The sequence below is a fragment of the Ascaphus truei genome, chromosome 8 (assembly GCF_040206685.1).
Source record: "Ascaphus truei isolate aAscTru1 chromosome 8, aAscTru1.hap1, whole genome shotgun sequence".
NCBI lineage: Eukaryota > Metazoa > Chordata > Amphibia > Anura > Ascaphidae > Ascaphus > Ascaphus truei.
Window position 1 is genome coordinate 85,122,910 of NC_134490.1, and position 17,617 is coordinate 85,140,526.

Here is a 17,617-nt window from a genome sequence, read left to right on the forward strand (position 1 = left end):
CACAAGGATCTTAATTCCCTGATGGAAATACAAGCTCATTATTACATCCAAGATAGAAACACAGTAACACTCACAATGCATATTAACATGGCAGTCTCCCACATCTGGCATTTTATTTTTAAAAACAATGCATCCGTGTTATTTTATTCTTTAGAAAGATTTAATTACCCGGAAATGGTTCATTTATTTGTTTTTCTTGACCAAGTTCAATCTCATCTTGTACTAATTATACAGGGTGTGCACACTGAGAGGCCCCCCGTATTTACTTTCATCATGTCCGTGCCTCTTTTAGTGTGGACACCCTGTACGTCCCCTTTATATCTTTTACCAAGAAAAGCAGCATAGTATACACAAAAGAAAAACAGCATGCATTAACAATTTGCCTGTATCTACACTACGTAACTTCAATCCTATTACTTCTTTTCCAAAGATTTCTAAAAATCAGCGGAAATTAAATAGAATTTTTTGGGGAAAAGTTATAGCAAAACATCTTACTTTTTTTAAATTAGCTATTTCGTTTTTTTTTTTTATGGCGAAGTAGCAGTTGATGGAATTACGAATGCAAAGGTAATAATCCGGAGGGGAACATGCAATGCTCATGGACTTTCAGCGTTAAGAGAACTTTTGGGTCAAAGCAAAAGGGCTGAAATTTGCCACGTTCACTAACGCAAAACGTGTGCGCATCTCTTTATATAACAATCTGCACGTTTATCATACCTGTTTCTCTAACAGATCCACTATCTGCTGGATACAGTCATTCACACTGTGGAGATTGGTCTTCAGCACGAGTTCAGAGGCAACCGGCTTCTCATATCCAGAGTCAATTCCTGTGAATCCTATAAAGTAAATATGAATAGTAAAGTAAATACTGTATGAATAGTAAAGTAAAACATTATTGAACAGTTAGAGTGCTTTAAATTTGTGTTCATTGTGCACAGAGATTAGGGCGTTCAGATTTTAAAGGACACTTGAAGGTCATCTGTGTGAGCGGTTCTCTTTTGTGGAGAAGGAGCGGCTCAGTGAGTAAAGACACTGACTGACACTGAGATTGCTGCAGGAGAACCTGGTTCAATTCCTGGTGTCGGCTCCTTGTGACCTTGGGCAAGTCACTTTATCTCCCTGTGCCTCAGGCACCATAAACATAGATTGTAAGCCTGCAAAATGTCTCTGTAAAGCACTGCGTACAATTAGCAGCGCTATACAAGAACATGCTATTATTAAAAGGGGGACGACAACCTGGTGGTTGCTTTTTATCTAACCTACGACTGGGTAACTATCCCTCTGAAAATGTATGGGGATTCATGAAAACCTTAATATAAAGTACTCGGGTCGCAGTTTAACCCTTTCCCTGCAATGCAGGGCGTTGCACATGTCTCAGCAGCGGAAGGGTTCCGTTTTACCGGCCCCCGGGACAGCGACTTTGGATTTATGAACGTTACCGCGTAAACCGGATTACAGATGCAACCCTTCCAGAGACAAGTTTGAGAAAACACAGAAAAACAAAGGGCTCCTCTGAACATATAAAATGTGCCTCACATCCCTCGTGATTTTAATTCGCAGACATGAAATCAACTATTTCCTATAAGAGAAAATGGCAAAATGTGTTATACATTAAAAAAATAAAATCAACATTACAGGCGAGTATAACCTGAGCCAGAGCACGCAAAACAGGAGCAACATCACCAAAACAAAGAAGTGTGTTTAGCTCGCCTCCAGCATGAAGAATTGCAGAAGATGGATAACTGAACACTTTATTTCACAACGATCTTTAATTAAGCCACATAAACTTGCGTGTGAAAAATCCCTTGTTAAGTAATATGTCTTACCCCAGGGGCGCGCAGACTGGGGGGGCGCGCAGACTGGGGGGGCGCGCAGACTGGGGGGGCGCGCAGACTGGGGGGGCGCGCAGACTGGGGGGGCGCGCAGACTGGGGGGGCGCGCAGACTGGGGGGGCACGCAGACTGGGGGGGCACGCAGACTGGGGGGGCACGCAGACTGGGGGGGCACGCAGACTGGGGGGGCGCGCAGACTGGGGGGGCGCCGCAGTTATAGAGGTCTTAAATGAAATGCCGGGGGACCGCGCGAGGCCGCTATAATACTCTTACCTTCCCTTGACGCGTCGTCATGGTAACCCGGCATCAAATGACGCTGTGGGGTCACGTGACCATGGCAACGTGCTGTCACATGACCCCGCGCGTCATTTGACGCCGGGGCCCAGCAGGGCTGGGGGTGCGAGGCGCCGAGGAGAGCAGGCAGGGGTGCGCACGGGGAAAAGTTTGCGCACCCCTGTCTTACCCTTTACTTGATACTCTGAATTAGGGAAAATGAACCCAAAATATGCAGACTTATTAAACTAAATAAGACTTCCTTAAAAAACAAAATCTAACCCGGGTAAAAGCATAATCACGGGAAATAAAGTACACGCTGCCTTTCCTGGGATCCTCTGAATGGGGAGAGTTTGTCCATCATTTGTTTTCTATACCCACAGCACCCGTGTGCTTATCAGAGATTACTATTCTTGTTTATTTGTAAAGCGCCAACATATTCTGTGGCGGGGTACAAAGAGATGTAAATTACATAAACAGAATGACGTACAGATAAGGACAAACCTGCACAAACATACAGAAGGTAACGAGGGTCCTGCTTGTGAGCATTTACACTCTACATGGAGTAAGGGGCAATGCTGGAACAAAAGGGAAAGTGGCTGCTCATTGTGGGATGGAGTGTGCCTCAGGGTTTAGTGTGCCTCAGGATGGAGTGTGCCTGAGGGTGGAGTGTGCCTCAGGGTGGAGTGTGCCTCAGGATGGAGTGTGCCTCAGGGTGGAGTGTGCCTCAGGGTGGAGTGTGCCTCAGGATGGAGTGTGCCTCAGGGTGGAGTGTGCCTCAGGGTGGAGTGTGCCTCAGGGTGGAGTTTGGTCCTGCCGGTCAGCTGATCACATTAAGGTCTGAGAGTGTGGATATTAGATAGCATGCAGTTTGGTCCAGCCACACAGCTGGTGCCAGTAGGGCTACAGAGGGGACTTGGGTGTTAGGGGTAGAAAGGGGGAGTTTTTAAATGTCTGAAAGCTGAGGTCTGATGGTGCGTGGCAGGGAATTCCAGAGAGGGGGCAGCACGGGAGACGTCTTGTAGGCGGGAGTGAGAGGGGGTAATAAGGCAGGAGGAGAGGCAGATGTCATGGACAGGAAGTAGGGGGTGTTTAGGGAGATATTTGGGGATGAGGCCTGATGTATAAATGGGGGCAGAGGAAAAAAAATCCCAAATTTTTCACTTTTAAAGGTATCGAACATGTAAAAATTGGAGGGGCGACAACAGACTCAACGATCTGGCCAAAAGAGAAACTTTTTGGATCCACAAGATGCAGACTTTAGTGCCGAAAAACCTTAATGTGGATATCGATAATGGGGCTTTTTAGTATAATACAATTGTTTAAATAACCCTTTTTTTTATTATTATACATTTTTTATATAGCTTTATGCTATTTTTATACTAATGGTGATATGAAGTGCTATTTGTATATATGTCTTTTTTAGTTAGGCGTTCACCTTTTGATTATTCACTACACCATTATTTGTATTTTTATTCCACATATGTACCGCAAGGTTTTCTATGCGCTCCCCTTACCTGGAAGACCCCATATATAAACCTTGGCCCCTTGCAGCCGCACTTACCAGAACGCCCCCCAACTGTCTCTGTACGTTCTTCCTACCGACCAATTAGATTGTAAGCTCTTCGGAGCAGGGACTCCTTTCCCTAAATGTTACTTTTATGTCTGAAGCTCTTATTCCCATTATGTGCTATTTGTTATTTATATGATTGTCATGTGTATCACTGCTGTGAAGAGCTATGCACAGTAATATATAATAAAGACATACATAGATAGATAGATAGATAGATAGATAGATAGATAGATAGATAGATAGATAGATAGATAGATAGATAGATGGATACAAAATGGGGATGTGAGGTGGGAAGCAAATAAAGTAGATGGCTGCAAAATGTGGAAGAGGTCAGTAGAGAATGGGAAATTAAGAAGTGGGATTTAGGAGGGAAAATGTGGGAGCTAGTCATAAAAGCAAAAGTGCAAGTGAGAGAGCCGAGGTAAATAAGGGAGAGCAAGGTAACAGTAGTTCAAAGCTGGAAGGGGAGGGGGCTGAAGTCATTACTTAACATGAAGCTGTAGTGTTTAAAGCTCCGGGATTTTGGCAGGTGCGGTGTACAAATAGCAGCAAACAGTATGCACCCTTTGGCTACTGCCAAGGCCGCCAACAAATTCCCGAGGGCCCAGGATTAGAGAGTTTCGATAACCCCCCCCATGTCAGCAGACTTGCGAGCCCCCCTCTCCACTTTCACACCTCCTCGCAAGCAACCTCCTCTATTTGCCCCATGTATTTCTCTCACTCTTCCCCCCTCGTCCCTCCTGCCACTCTCACTACCCCACCTCCCTCCTCTCACCCTCCCTCCGCTATCACTTAATTACCTCCCTCTCACTCAATCCCGCTCCATCAATCTTCCCCAAGCCACGCACATCCCCCCCACAATAATTACCCCTCACAATACCCCCTCCCGCAAACAAACTACAGACCCCCCCTTACACACACACAAAATACAAATATACACTTACTATACTGGTGGTTTCAGGCCGCTGGTGCCTCAGCTGTCCCTAGCGGTTGCGGGCCTCCTGCCAGGCCTGCATCTCACCATCGCACCAGTCCTCTCTCCCCCGCCGGGGTGTGCACCGGGAAACTGGGCACCGGTGAAAGAGAGGCCCAGCGCAAGGGAGAGGCCCACTGGAGCTGGGGAGAGCCAGGGCCCGGCAGCAACCAGAGGCCCGGCCGCTAGACGCAGAAGTTCCAGCAACGCGGGACTACGCAGACGCTGGGCCCGGGAAACTTGTCCCGGCTCTCCCACCCTGTTGGTGGCCATGGCTACCGCCAAAGAATTGCCACCTCAGGGAGGGTGTGTTAAGAGAGAGAAGCTGGAGATGGAATGATCTTTATCTGTGCAGGAATTTCACTGGAACATCCACAGAGCAATAAACCTACTGGCTAATATGTGCCCGATTTCCAGCAGTATGTGTTTCTGTGCCAGCCTCTAACCCCTTAAAGAGCCAACGAAGATAAGTGCAATTTGGAGAGATAAGGACTCTGGCTGTGGAAACTATTCTTGAACATACAGTGATATTAAGCAAAAGGGATTATCCAGATAAAAACAAACCCCATCCAAGGCTCAGCTCAACATGTGAACAAACAAACTTTGTCTAAAATCATTAAAAAAAAAAAAAATAGGTGTCAGATTTTGGTACAAAACGCATCAATCACCTTGATTTGGCCCATTAAACTTTGCTCCCAGGAGGGATTGCCCCTTTAACCCTTTGAGTGCCAGAGGGGCCCCAGCACCAGAATGCCACAGCCCCTCCGGAACAAAGCAGTGGTCACATGACCGCGGTGGCCCTTGATCCGGAAACCAAAGAGGCGTACTCGTCCATGTCCCTTTACTGCAGAGCGCGTCCTGCGCTCCATGGGATCTAAGCCTCGAGCGTGACGTACTGACTACACCTTGGGGTATTCAAAGGGTGAAAGGTTCAATCCCACATAGACGGCCAGTTGAAACTTATTGGGGCATCTGGATGAGAAATGTTTGTCAATCAAGTGATTTCTGTACCCTGTCCTTATCAGATAACCAAATCAAGTGATTTCTGTACCCTGTCCTTATCAGATAACCAATCAAGTGATTTCTGTACCCTGTCCTTATCAGATAACCAAATCAAGTGATTTCTGTACCCTGTCCTTATCAGATAACCAAATCAAGTGATTTCTGTACCCTGTCCTTATCAGATAACCAAATCAAGTGTTTTCTGTACCCTGTCCTTATCAGATAACCAAATCAAGTGATTTCTGTACCCTGTCCTTATCAGATAACCAATCAAGTGGGGCGAGGTGAGAGGGGGTACTGACTGTACAATCACTTGCTGATCACACAGTGACGTCCCACAGAAGGGAGGAAATGAAACCCCTTCCAAGCCCAACTTTAAAAAACACATAGAAAATACTTAGAGATGTCAGATTTGGATAAACAACGTACCAATTACCCAGATGAGACCCTCACTGGAATGAGTGTATTTTGGTCCTAGGAGAAATTGCCCCTTGAATTAATAATATCCTTTATTTTCCACCTTAGCCCTTCAGTGTAGCTCATTTTTGTGCTCAGCATTGCATGGAGACACAGGCAAAGCAGGTAACAAGTCATCCATATAACCCACCTTTGATTTCTCCTGCTCTAGCCTTTTTGTATAAGCCCTTCACATCTCTGCTTTCACAGATATCCAAAGGGGCATCCACAAAGACCTCAAAAAACGGGAGCCCGGCAAGATCATGAACTTTACGTGCTTCCTGGCGATCCTGTTAATACAAACAATAAATATTGCACATCGGACTTGTTATTACTGTATGTAAGAAAGCTTAGCAGAGCCAATGTATGTATATTAATTAATTCAACAACAACAAAAAGCTACTCCCAAAACTACAATAAATTGAACCACTCAACATTTTCAGCACTGTGTTTTTTGTGTAGCCTCTCAGCACTCTGGTACTCTTCATTAGTGGATCCATTTGGTTTCCCATTTTGCGCATACACTCTGCTAACAGACTTATGAATGATACCATATGAGGTTATGTAATTTGTGGGATTGTCAGTCCTAGCACTTTGTGTTTTTATATGTTATTAAGAAATGTATGCGTCGGTATATGGATAAATACAGTTGTTTGGTATTTTTATAGACACCTTTTTGAGTGTCCTTTTGGGAAGATCTCACCTCTTTCTCAGTGGTGTTTTGCTGACTGTATTAATATAAGATACATTAAAGTAATGTAAAAATACTTGTTTGATTTTTGAACCCCACTGCTGCCAGAGCAACATATGGGCCTGTAACCGTGAAGGGTTAAAGGCATCAATCCCGTAGTTTTCATCTACAGAACATCTCACTGTCATTAGTTTAAATTGGTCCCGTGTGGGATGTCGCCACAAAAGCCAAGCTCCCCTTACAGGACCTTCTCCATCTATTTGCTAGAAAGACGTTGGGTGCTTTCCACACAGAACAAAAATGAATACTTTACCTTTTCATACGGAGAGATGAAACTCGTGATGCAAACCAGACCGGCATCTGCAAAGAGCTTTGCAACCTCGGCGATACGGCGGATGTTCTCCTCTCGGTCCACCGAAGTGAAGCCCAAGTTCTTGTTCAGGCCGTGGCGAATGTTATCGCCGTCAAGGGAGTAGCAAGGGATGGCGTGTGCTACCAGGTACTCTTCCAGCGCAAAGCCCAGGGTGGTCTTACCAGCCCCGGACAGACCTGCGACAGCGCAGAGTGCAGACAATTATTAAACAAGAACATTCAACAAAAAGACCGCCATTTAAAAGATGCAATCCGTTCGATTTAATATCAACTTCACGCAACAACGGTCTTACTTAAAGCTGCAGTTCAGTCTTTTTTTTTTTTTTTTTTTAATTTATTTTTTTACTTCAATAGTTTCATGTGGGCAATCTCTAATTACCTAAATAACTGTATAGCTGCAGGTCAATTCGTTCTCCATGTATTGATAGGTCGAAATTTGGTGACATAATTAGTGAAGGGATCTGTTTTTCTTCTGCTTCTGTCTCTCAGTGGAAGCTCATGAATATTCATGAGCACTCCTGCACTGACATGTGCAAGAGGGAGGGCAGGGCTGAAAAAGGGGTGTGCCAGGGCTTGTGACAGGACATGAAGGGGCAGTGCCTTAGCAAATGGCTGTTAAAATAGAATACAAGAAAATTGGTCTTTCAAAGTTGTTTTTTTAAAAACAGAAAATGCTAAAAGTATTTTTTCTTACTACAGAACTGATTTATTAAAAAAAACACACATGCAGGATATTGACTGAACTGCCGCTTTAAACAAATGCAATCAGACTTAAAACTACGGTAGACACAGAGCAATTTTTGTTCAAAAAATTGGATTTTTCTTAAAAAAAAATAAGAAATATACTGGTGAATTTCAGAATCCATTTAGGGCTGCCAGGTGATATTGAACCAGACTGCGCTGTCCAAAAACATTTTTTTAGCGGTAATACCGGACATGTATGTGTCAGCTATTACCTCTCTGGACATAGTGACCTGACCGCCTCCTGTGGAGTGTGATGGGAGAGAAAATGAGAGGTGGGAAGATAATGAGGACGGGGTGAGAAATAATGAGGGAGTGAGATAATGAGGGGAGGGGGGGGGTATGTTATTTATAAATGAACTGAGTGTAATTTTTTCCACATATCTCTCCAGGTATGCACTAATTTGCACCATTTCATATTCTATTTCGTAGAAACAATTCTGGGGGGGGCCCCTCTTTCGCCAGAATTTTTTTTTATGAAATGGTACAAAATTTCTGCATGCGTGGGAGTAAAATTTGGGGGAAAAAATTACGTAAGCGTCAGATCATTTATAAATAACACACCTCCCCGCCGACTTTGGGTGTGTCGCACCTTTCACCATTGTGTCCAGTATTTTTGGAGAAGCCGCCTGCAACCCTAAATCTTTGTGTAATGTGAATGAAAAAATAAAATAAAAAATAAGGTGAAAGCTGCTAAAAAAAAACAGGACGAATGGGATTTAACTCCTTCATTGCCAGAGGGGCCACGAATACATTGCAAAACATTGCATTGCATGCTCCCTTTGACAATAGAAAAGGTTAATGCAGGGGTTGTCGACTCTAGTCCTCAAGACGCCCCAGCAGGTCAGGTTTTGAGGATATCCCTGCTTCAGCACAGGGGTTTATTCTATAGCCACTGAAACCGAGCTGGCCTTTTTGCTTGAAAATTTTGGCCAAACCCGTACGTATCTGCTAAGCAGCCAAGTGGCCACCAGGAAGTTTCTATGGTATTGGGGTCAGTGATAGCCACAACATTATTGGACGTATTGGGAGCCTCAGAAGTACTGCAAGCGGTGGGTGTGTCTAAAGACAGTCACTATTGATTTGTGCAGGCCATTAAGAGGTTAATCTTACTTTCAGCTCTCGTTTGTTAACATGGCATTTCATAGAAATATTAGAACTAGTTCCTATCTAGCAGCCTATAATTAATCCCATTTTACCTGCCCTTCCTATTATCTATATATATATATTTTTGAAAACGTTGTATGTTGGCTGTGTATAGGGGCAATCTGATTGGTCAGTTGGCCTGTCACTCACCCTCTGGCCAATCAGATTAGTCCATGAACCAGCCTCGCCCCGCACGCCTCATTGGTCACACTCACCCGCCGCCGACACAGCTACTCACGCTGCCCGCTCCTCGGTGCCGCCTCCTCACCTCTCCCCACACACCCTGCCCCCCCTCACCGCAAACCCCAGCCTTCCGCCCACCAAACTCACGCCGCCTACCGCCGAGTAACCGACGCCGCCGTCTCTCACACGCCGCCGCCTGCCCACACGGCTCTTCTCCTCGGGCCCCGTATTACCACCGGGAGCACCAGCAAGCAGGTACCCCCCCCCCTCCGCCCCCCGCGGCTGGGCCGGGAAGCCGGGGGACGCCAGCAGGTACCACCACCATTTCCCCCCCCCACTGCGGCCAGGCGCGCCGGGGGGCGCTAGCAGGTACCACTACCATTCCCTCCCCCCCCCCGCGTCCAGCCCGGAGCGCAAGCAGGTATCACCACCACCCCACAAACCCCTCCCCCTGCGGCCGGGCCGGGAGTGCCAGGGGGGCGCCAGCAGGTATCAGCAGGGGGGGTGGGCACACAACAACAAACTGACTGACACACGAACACAGGCTGACTGACACACGAACACAGACTGACGCGCACGCACACACACCCACTGACTGACGCACAAACACACACAGTGTTTGAGGCACACACACTGACTGCAACGCGCACACACACAACCCCTTACTGACGCGCACACACGCACACCCACACCCACACACATTGACTGACGCGCACACACACAGCGACTGCCTGCCACGCGCACACACACACCCCCTGACTGACGCACGCACACACCCCCTGACTGATGCACGCACGCACACCCTGACTGACGCACGCACGCACACCCTGACTGACTGACACACACTGACTGCCTGCCACGCGCACACAAACACACACACCCCGACTGACGCACACACACACACACTGACTGACGCACGGACACACACTGACACACACACACTGACACACACACACACTGACTGCCTGCCACGCGCGCACACACTGACTGACTGACACATACACTGCCTGCCACACACACTGAGTGGCTGACACACACTGCCTGACGCACGCGCACACACACACACACACACACACACACACACTGCCGAACAAACACTCACTGCCGCGCACACAGACACACTGACTGCCGCACACACACACACACACACACACTGACTGCCTGCCACGCGCGCGCACACACACCCTGACTGACGCACACACACACTGCCTGCCACACAGACTGAGTGGCTGACACACACTGCCTGACGCACGCGCACACACACACTGAGTGGCTGACACACACTGCCTGACGCATGCACACACACACACACACACACACACACACACAGCCGCGCACACAGACACACTGACTGCCGCACACACACACACACACACACTGACTGACTCACACACTGACTGATTGCCACGCTCGCACACGCACACACCCTGACTGAGGCACACACACACTGACTGACTGACACATACACTGCCTGCCACACACTGCCTGACGCACACACACACACACCCGGACGCGCGCACACACACACAAACACATCGACTGACGCACACACACTGCCTGCCGCGCACACACACTGACTGGCGCGCACACACACTGACGGACGTGCACACACACACACAGACTGACGCGCGCGCGCGCACACACCACCTGACTGATGCACACACTGACGGTGGCACACACACACTGACGGTGGCACACACACACTGACTGCCTGACACACACACACTGACTGGCTGACACACACTGACTGACGCGCACACAGACACACTGACTGACGCACATACACACACACACAAACACATCGACTGCCGCGCACACACAGTGCCTGCCGCGCACACACCGAGTGACGCGCGCACACACACTGACTGACCCGCGCACACACACACACTGACTGATGTGCACGCGCACACACACACACTGACTGATGCGCACGCGCACACACACACACACACACTGACTGACGCGCACGTTCACACACACACTGACTGACGCGCATACACACACACACACACACAGTGACTGACGCGCACACACACAGACACAGACTGACGCACACACACACATACAGACTGACGCACACACACTGACTGACGCGCACACACACAGACTGACTGACGCACACACACACTGACTGACGCACACACACACTGACTGACGCACACACACACTGACTGACGCACCACACACACTGCATGAAGCTGTAAGGGGGGGGGGGAACGGAGCTGTAAAGGGGGGCGGAGGACCGGACCTGTAACTGGGAGGAGGGGGAGAGGGGGCTGGATTGATGTGAACGGGGGATAAACAGAGAGGGGGGAGACAGGGGAAGAGAGAGAGGGAGGGGGTAGACAGGGGAAGAGAAAGGGGGGAAAAGAGAGAGAGGGCGAGGGAGGAAGAGAGAGAGGGGGAGGGAGGAAGAGAGAGAGAGAGAGGGAGTGGGGAGACAGGGGAAGAGAGAGGGGGGAGGGGGGAAGAGAGAGAGAGGGGAGGGGGGGAGAGAGGGAGGGGGGAGACACCGGAAGAGAAGGAGGGGGGAGGAGAGAGAGAGGAGCGGGAACATTATATCCCGGGCAACGCCGAGTCTCTCAGCTAGTTTATTTATAAAATGTTTTACCATGAAATAATACATTGAGTTACCTCTCGTTTTCACGTATGTCCTATACTCGCTCCAGTCTTTGAATCCAGCTCCCTCCCCTTTTTCTTCTTCCGTATTTTACCTAGCAGGAGCATTTGCTAAGCTCTATATCCACCAAAGAGGGATAAAGCAGGAAGCCAAATAGTCCCTCAAAACAAGTTGTGATCTTATCGGTTTCTTTGCTTACCCCCTATAAGCCCTCGCACAATCTACAGCGACGAGAAAATAATATCCATGTTTCACGTAGGTTTCCTGAACTAATTCCAGGCTCTAAATCAGGTCTCTTCAACTGGGGACCAGCGGCCAAATGCAGCCCACCAAAGGCCTTGATGTGGCCCTGGCACGCTCTGCTCCTGCTAATTTCATACTAACTGCTTAGGCAGCCGAGTGACGTTTTTCACACTGGAACTCACTTGTAAGTTAAGGTTATGTGAGCAATGGCTCAGTGTGCAACCCGGACTCTGCAAACAATGACAGAGTTTGAATCAGGGAAATCAGATTCTATTCCCGGTGTCATCTCCTTGTGACCTCAGGCACCAAAATCCTGTAAACTCGTCTGGGCAGGGACAGTGTCTGCAAAAATCCCCAAGTGCTGCGTACCGCGCTCTATACTGTAATTGTGAAGCGTTTTGAGGCCCATTAGTAGAAAAGCGCTATATAAAATAAAATTCCTATTAATGTAAATATATAACGGTACGGGTGTTGTAAATGGTTGCAAAATATTGGCTATAACAATTTTGAAGTCTTTAAATGTAACTAAAATGACATTACAATAAGCTTGGGGCCCTTCTAAATGTTTTCTAATCTGGCCACTTTGGAGAACTAGTTGAAGAGCCTGCTCCAAATCCTCATACAGTGCAGATATGCAGTTGCTGGTAATGAACATGATGGTGAAAATTCACGGATTCCATATAGCTTCAGCTTGCTGCATTGCCTAACTTGGATAAGAAAGTACACAGAACACACACCCAAGTCCTCTGATTAATCAGCTTCTATGTAAGAGCAAAATGCCATACCTGTGAGCCAAACTGTGCAGCCTCGGAAGCCCCCTCTCGTGCCAACAACTTGCCCTCGCTTACTCCTGCTCACGTGGTGGGACTGATACACCACATTTGTGGACTTTGGCACTTGGCTCTGGGTAGAAAAAAAGATAATGAAATGTTGGTTAGATGTTTGCCACAATATCAGACCCTCCAACATTTTGCACGTAAAAAAAAATTAGGTACCACTGTTCCTCTACTTGTGCTGGACGGAGATACTTCGAAGCAATTCCTATGGAAGTCCCCAAACCCATGCAACCTACCACACACAGTATGCAATTTTTATTTAGTGCCAATGAGAAGTTAAATTCAATGACAAGCTTTCTGAAGCAGCATTTCATCCAAAATCTTTGACTGGGGTAGGCCAATAGGCCCCTACTGAGGAACAAAGTCAGCAGACATAATGCTGGAGGAATAAGGTCTCAGCTTTTATTAATAGTACAACACAAATTATAACTTGACCCCAGACTGGCCCGTACCATGTCAGGATCCCCCAGTGTTGCTGTGACTTGTGACCCCTTGTTACTGCTGTCGGTCGACTGAAACAGCACCCACAAAGCCTCACTCCATCTAGGGAGAGAAGTTACCACTACACGGCCGAACACCGATTACTAACCGGGCAGTATGTCCAACATAATATTTATGGGCACAGTCTGTTTCCTGAAACAACTGCCTACCAAGCTTGAACAAAACACAAGGCATAATATGTATGTATGTATGTATGTATGTATGTATGTATGTATGTATGTATGTATCTGTGTGTATGTATGTATGTATGTATGTATGTATCTGTGTGTATGTATGTATGTATGTATGTATGTATGTATGCAATTCCAATATCTTTCCAACTTCTCCATTTTTTTCCTACACGAGGTGAGTGGCAGAACCTGCCACCTACCCACAATCCCCCCTACCACTCCTGCCCTATAACCGAGTAATAATTGCCACCGCTGCACTTTCCAATGGGGACCAGGCCCACTCTATCATGTTGTCCCAGTCTAATTGCTAGGAACTTCTCTATAAATAAATCAGTTGTGTAGTTTTAGTAGTATTAGTAGTATTTGTGTAGTATTACTAGTTTTAGTAGTACTAGTAGTATTAGTAGTATTTGTGTAGTACAAGCGTTTCCGCTACATTCAATGATGTTTTTCCATGAGTTGCATTAGCAGCACTTGCAATTCATTGCTAGTGACTTGTTACACGGGTTATTTTAGCACTGGGTGCCGCACACTGTCTGTTTTTCATATTAGATAATACTGCATTTCTCCCCCCCCCCCCCACACTCTTTCTAATACGTTTGAATGGATTAGGCTTCCTTGGGTTGCTATAGCAACCACGTAGGAAGCCACAGCACTTCCTCTTTTGAAATAGGCGGCCCCATTGCGGGCCCTGGGACGCAGGATCTTCACCGATTACGGGAGATCGGCTCGATCGGCAGCTCAGATAATTGCATTGCCGTAAACTTCTTGAGCTGCACCCCCCTGCCCGGGAGCCACAGCGTTTGTTGCCCCCCCCTCTCCCAAAGACTCAGCGTCAAATGACGTCGCGGGTCATGTGATGTCACCCCGCCGCTTCAATTGACGCGCATTGCCATGGCGACGTGAGACGTCACATGACCCCGCGGCGTCGCGTTGCCAAAGACCCGCAGAGAGCCGGTAAGTGAGTTACAGAGGCCTCACGCCTCCATCGGCATTTCATTTAAGTGCCGTGGGGAAGAGCGCGGGGCCTCTGTAACCACCCGCACCACCACCTACAAATTCTCGCACCCCCAGTTTGCGCACCGCTGCCCTAGGTTATCATCTCTGCAGTCCGCCTCTTTTCTTCTTCAGCCCTTTGCTTGTCTAGCCTCTCGCTTTCTCCTTATCTCGGTGTGTAGTTCTCTGTGTTTAATAAAGTCCCCAGCATTGCCTTGAGGAACAGAACAGCCATGAAAAGCCGGATCCAGCCTTCACTGGCTGCAAGTCATCAAACCGCAAAGCAGGATATCGCATCCAATCCCACAGGAACCGCGAAACAGGATATCGCATCCAATCCCACAGGAACCGCGAAGCAGGATATCGCATCCAATCCCACAGGAACCGCGAAGCAGGATATCGCATCCAATCCCACAGGAACCGCGAAGCAGGATATCTCATCCAATCCCACAGGAACCGCGAAGCAGGATATCGCATCCAATCCCACAGGAACCGCGAAGCAGGATATCGCATCCAATCCCACAGGAACCGCGAAGCAGGATATCGCATCCAATCCGGCAGGAACCGCGAAGCAGGATATCGCATCCAATCCGGCAGGAACTGCAATTTACTTTAATGGCAATATACTGTGTACAATATGTTGAATCGTGCTTTGAGGACTCCCCGGTCAATGTGTCAGTAGGACAAGGCTGCAATAAATCTTAACGGGAACAGTCACATACAAGCTCTAAAAAATAAAACTAACTTATGGTCTTCTAAACGTTAGGTGTTCTCTGTGTATATGTTAAAAAAAATTTTTTTTAAATCTTAATGTAAATTGTTTATCAGAACATGGAAACATACTCAAAATCCCATCCTAGCTTCTCAAAAAGTATGAATTCACAAGATAACCACGAAAGTGAGGAACACGAAATGTTACAGCGCAAAGCATTTGTTATATTCTCTTTATTCCGATACATTGTGACTGGGGAAGATTTACACGGAGATTATTTTTCCCTTATGAGATATCATTGGATGATATGTCACTGGGGTTTTTGTTTGCTTTCCTCTGGACCAATATACTGTAAATACAAATATAGGTTAAAGAATCTGTTGTCTAATTTTAGCATAGGTTATTCTATTAGCATTTTAGCATACTTGATATATTTTTTTCAACCTCGTCTACTATGTAACTCAGTGAGATCCTGAACGCCTGTAAAGTAGTCATTTGTACTATTCATGTGCCTGTTTTCTTTCGTCTTCTACTGGATTAAGCATAAGAAACAGATTTTGGAGTTGCAAGAAAAGTAGTCCCACAATATGTACCTTCTCTCTCTCATTTCTAACGGTTGCTTTATAAGATTATTAGCATATTTATTATGCATGAAAGCTGAAACGAGAAAAGCCCAATACCAAATATCAGAGAATATCCGCTGATTACTGCATTGATTAGCACTAAACAAAGAAAGATATAAATCAGGTCAACCTAATGGCCGAGAATTTTAGATAGTTTGTAGCCTATTTTACACCAGTCCAAAATAAATGGAGACGACACCTTGACACCAAAATTCAACAACCACATCTCTGTGATATGAGCCAACATCCCAGAGGTCATAGGGTGAAAATGAAGTCATTGCTAAGGTCCTTCGGGGAAATGTATACATCTGTTCGTTATGTTGGATTTTCTAGGTCTGCTTGTCCAGCTTTCTAAATAGCTAAACATGCGTATTGCCCGATTTCTAATAGTCCACGCAAATGAACGGCCCAGAAATGTCGCTAGCGCACTAATTTACAAGTCTACATGCGCCTAACTTCATACTACATATTCCGTACGCGTACTTCTCTTTACAGTCTGCAGTAATTACAAGGTGTAGTGATGTATTTACAAGGTACACTATGTACAAACCCAAGCAGTATTTACAAGATCACATTATGGACACTTATTTCCATGTATCATTGTGTTTGTTTTACAATACAATGTTTACATTATAACCTCTCTTAAAATTGCCTCCTGTCGGAGATGTGCGCAGAGGACAGAACACCGGAGACGTTTAGGAGAAATAAACGTAGGCCTTATTAGTCAGCAGCTTGAAACTAAACAGAAAACAGCTTCATATCAGCAAAACAAAATGAGAGCCGGAAACAAAAACCAGGCCCCATGTAGGGGACTAACTAACATTCAGCAGTCCTTATCTGGGGGCTGGAGGGCTAGGACTCTTACCAACCGTTGACAGTCCAAAGAGAGGTACCTGTTGCCAGGATGCTCTCTATGTTAGTCCTGTGTCTGTGGTGGTGTTATGGGGTGATCCCTCTGTTGGGTTCCAGGGGCCGGTGGTCCTTTTAACAGAGCCTCTCTTCCCCTGGGATGTCTCTGGCAGCACAGATTCTCGCTGTGCTATAGATCCCATGCAGTCGGTGCAGTAGGGTTTAAAGTATGCTTGATGAGCCAGGTAGAGACTTGTCAATTAACTGCTGTTGAAATTATCCAGCTCCCTGCTGGACTCATCAGCTAAAAACAGGCTTTATTTAGGAAGCCTTGTCGACAGGGGAAAGGCCCTGTTACATCTCCATATATACAGTAGTTGTAGCTCTTACCCCATTATTAAAATGTTGGAAATGACTGATTATAGCGTAAGCGTAAAAACACATTTTCTAAAATATTTAGCACTTTTTCTCAATTACAAATAATCCCTATAAAATGAAACATTTTGGACCATATACTAAGCAGTGCACATATACCAAGCACATTAGAAAAGACCTCTTCCTACGTCGGAAGGTGTCTCATGGAATGGCACCGAACGCTTAGTAAATATGGAACTTAATGACATATAGACTGAAGACCTACAGTGTTACTTGCATGAGAATACAATGTTTTTTAAACTGGACAAGGACACGCCCTAGAACATTTTGGCTTCTGACCTGAAGCTACAAGAGGCATATTTTCCTATGTTTCTATGTATGAATGTATAAAAGTATTTTGCAGCGTGGACTTCCGGTGACGTCACAGCCGATGGTCTGCTAGTGGAAGAG

The 17,617-nt window shown here is 46.6% G+C and overlaps 1 protein-coding gene across 2 annotated transcripts in view; it reads right to left on the reverse strand.

Annotated features, from left to right (window-relative positions):
• PAPSS2 (3'-phosphoadenosine 5'-phosphosulfate synthase 2) overlaps positions 1–17,617 on the reverse strand; it is an 86,420-nt gene that overhangs the window by 22,963 nt on the left and 45,840 nt on the right. For both annotated transcript variants that reach the window (XM_075612905.1, XM_075612904.1), the window contains exons 2-5: positions 12,891–13,008; positions 7,114–7,349; positions 6,261–6,399; positions 718–836 (exon numbers count right to left, since the gene is read on the reverse strand). In XM_075612905.1, coding sequence (XP_075469020.1) covers positions 718–836; positions 6,261–6,399; positions 7,114–7,349; positions 12,891–13,008 — 612 coding nt within the window. The remainder of the gene's footprint in view (positions 1–717; positions 837–6,260; positions 6,400–7,113; positions 7,350–12,890; positions 13,009–17,617) is intronic.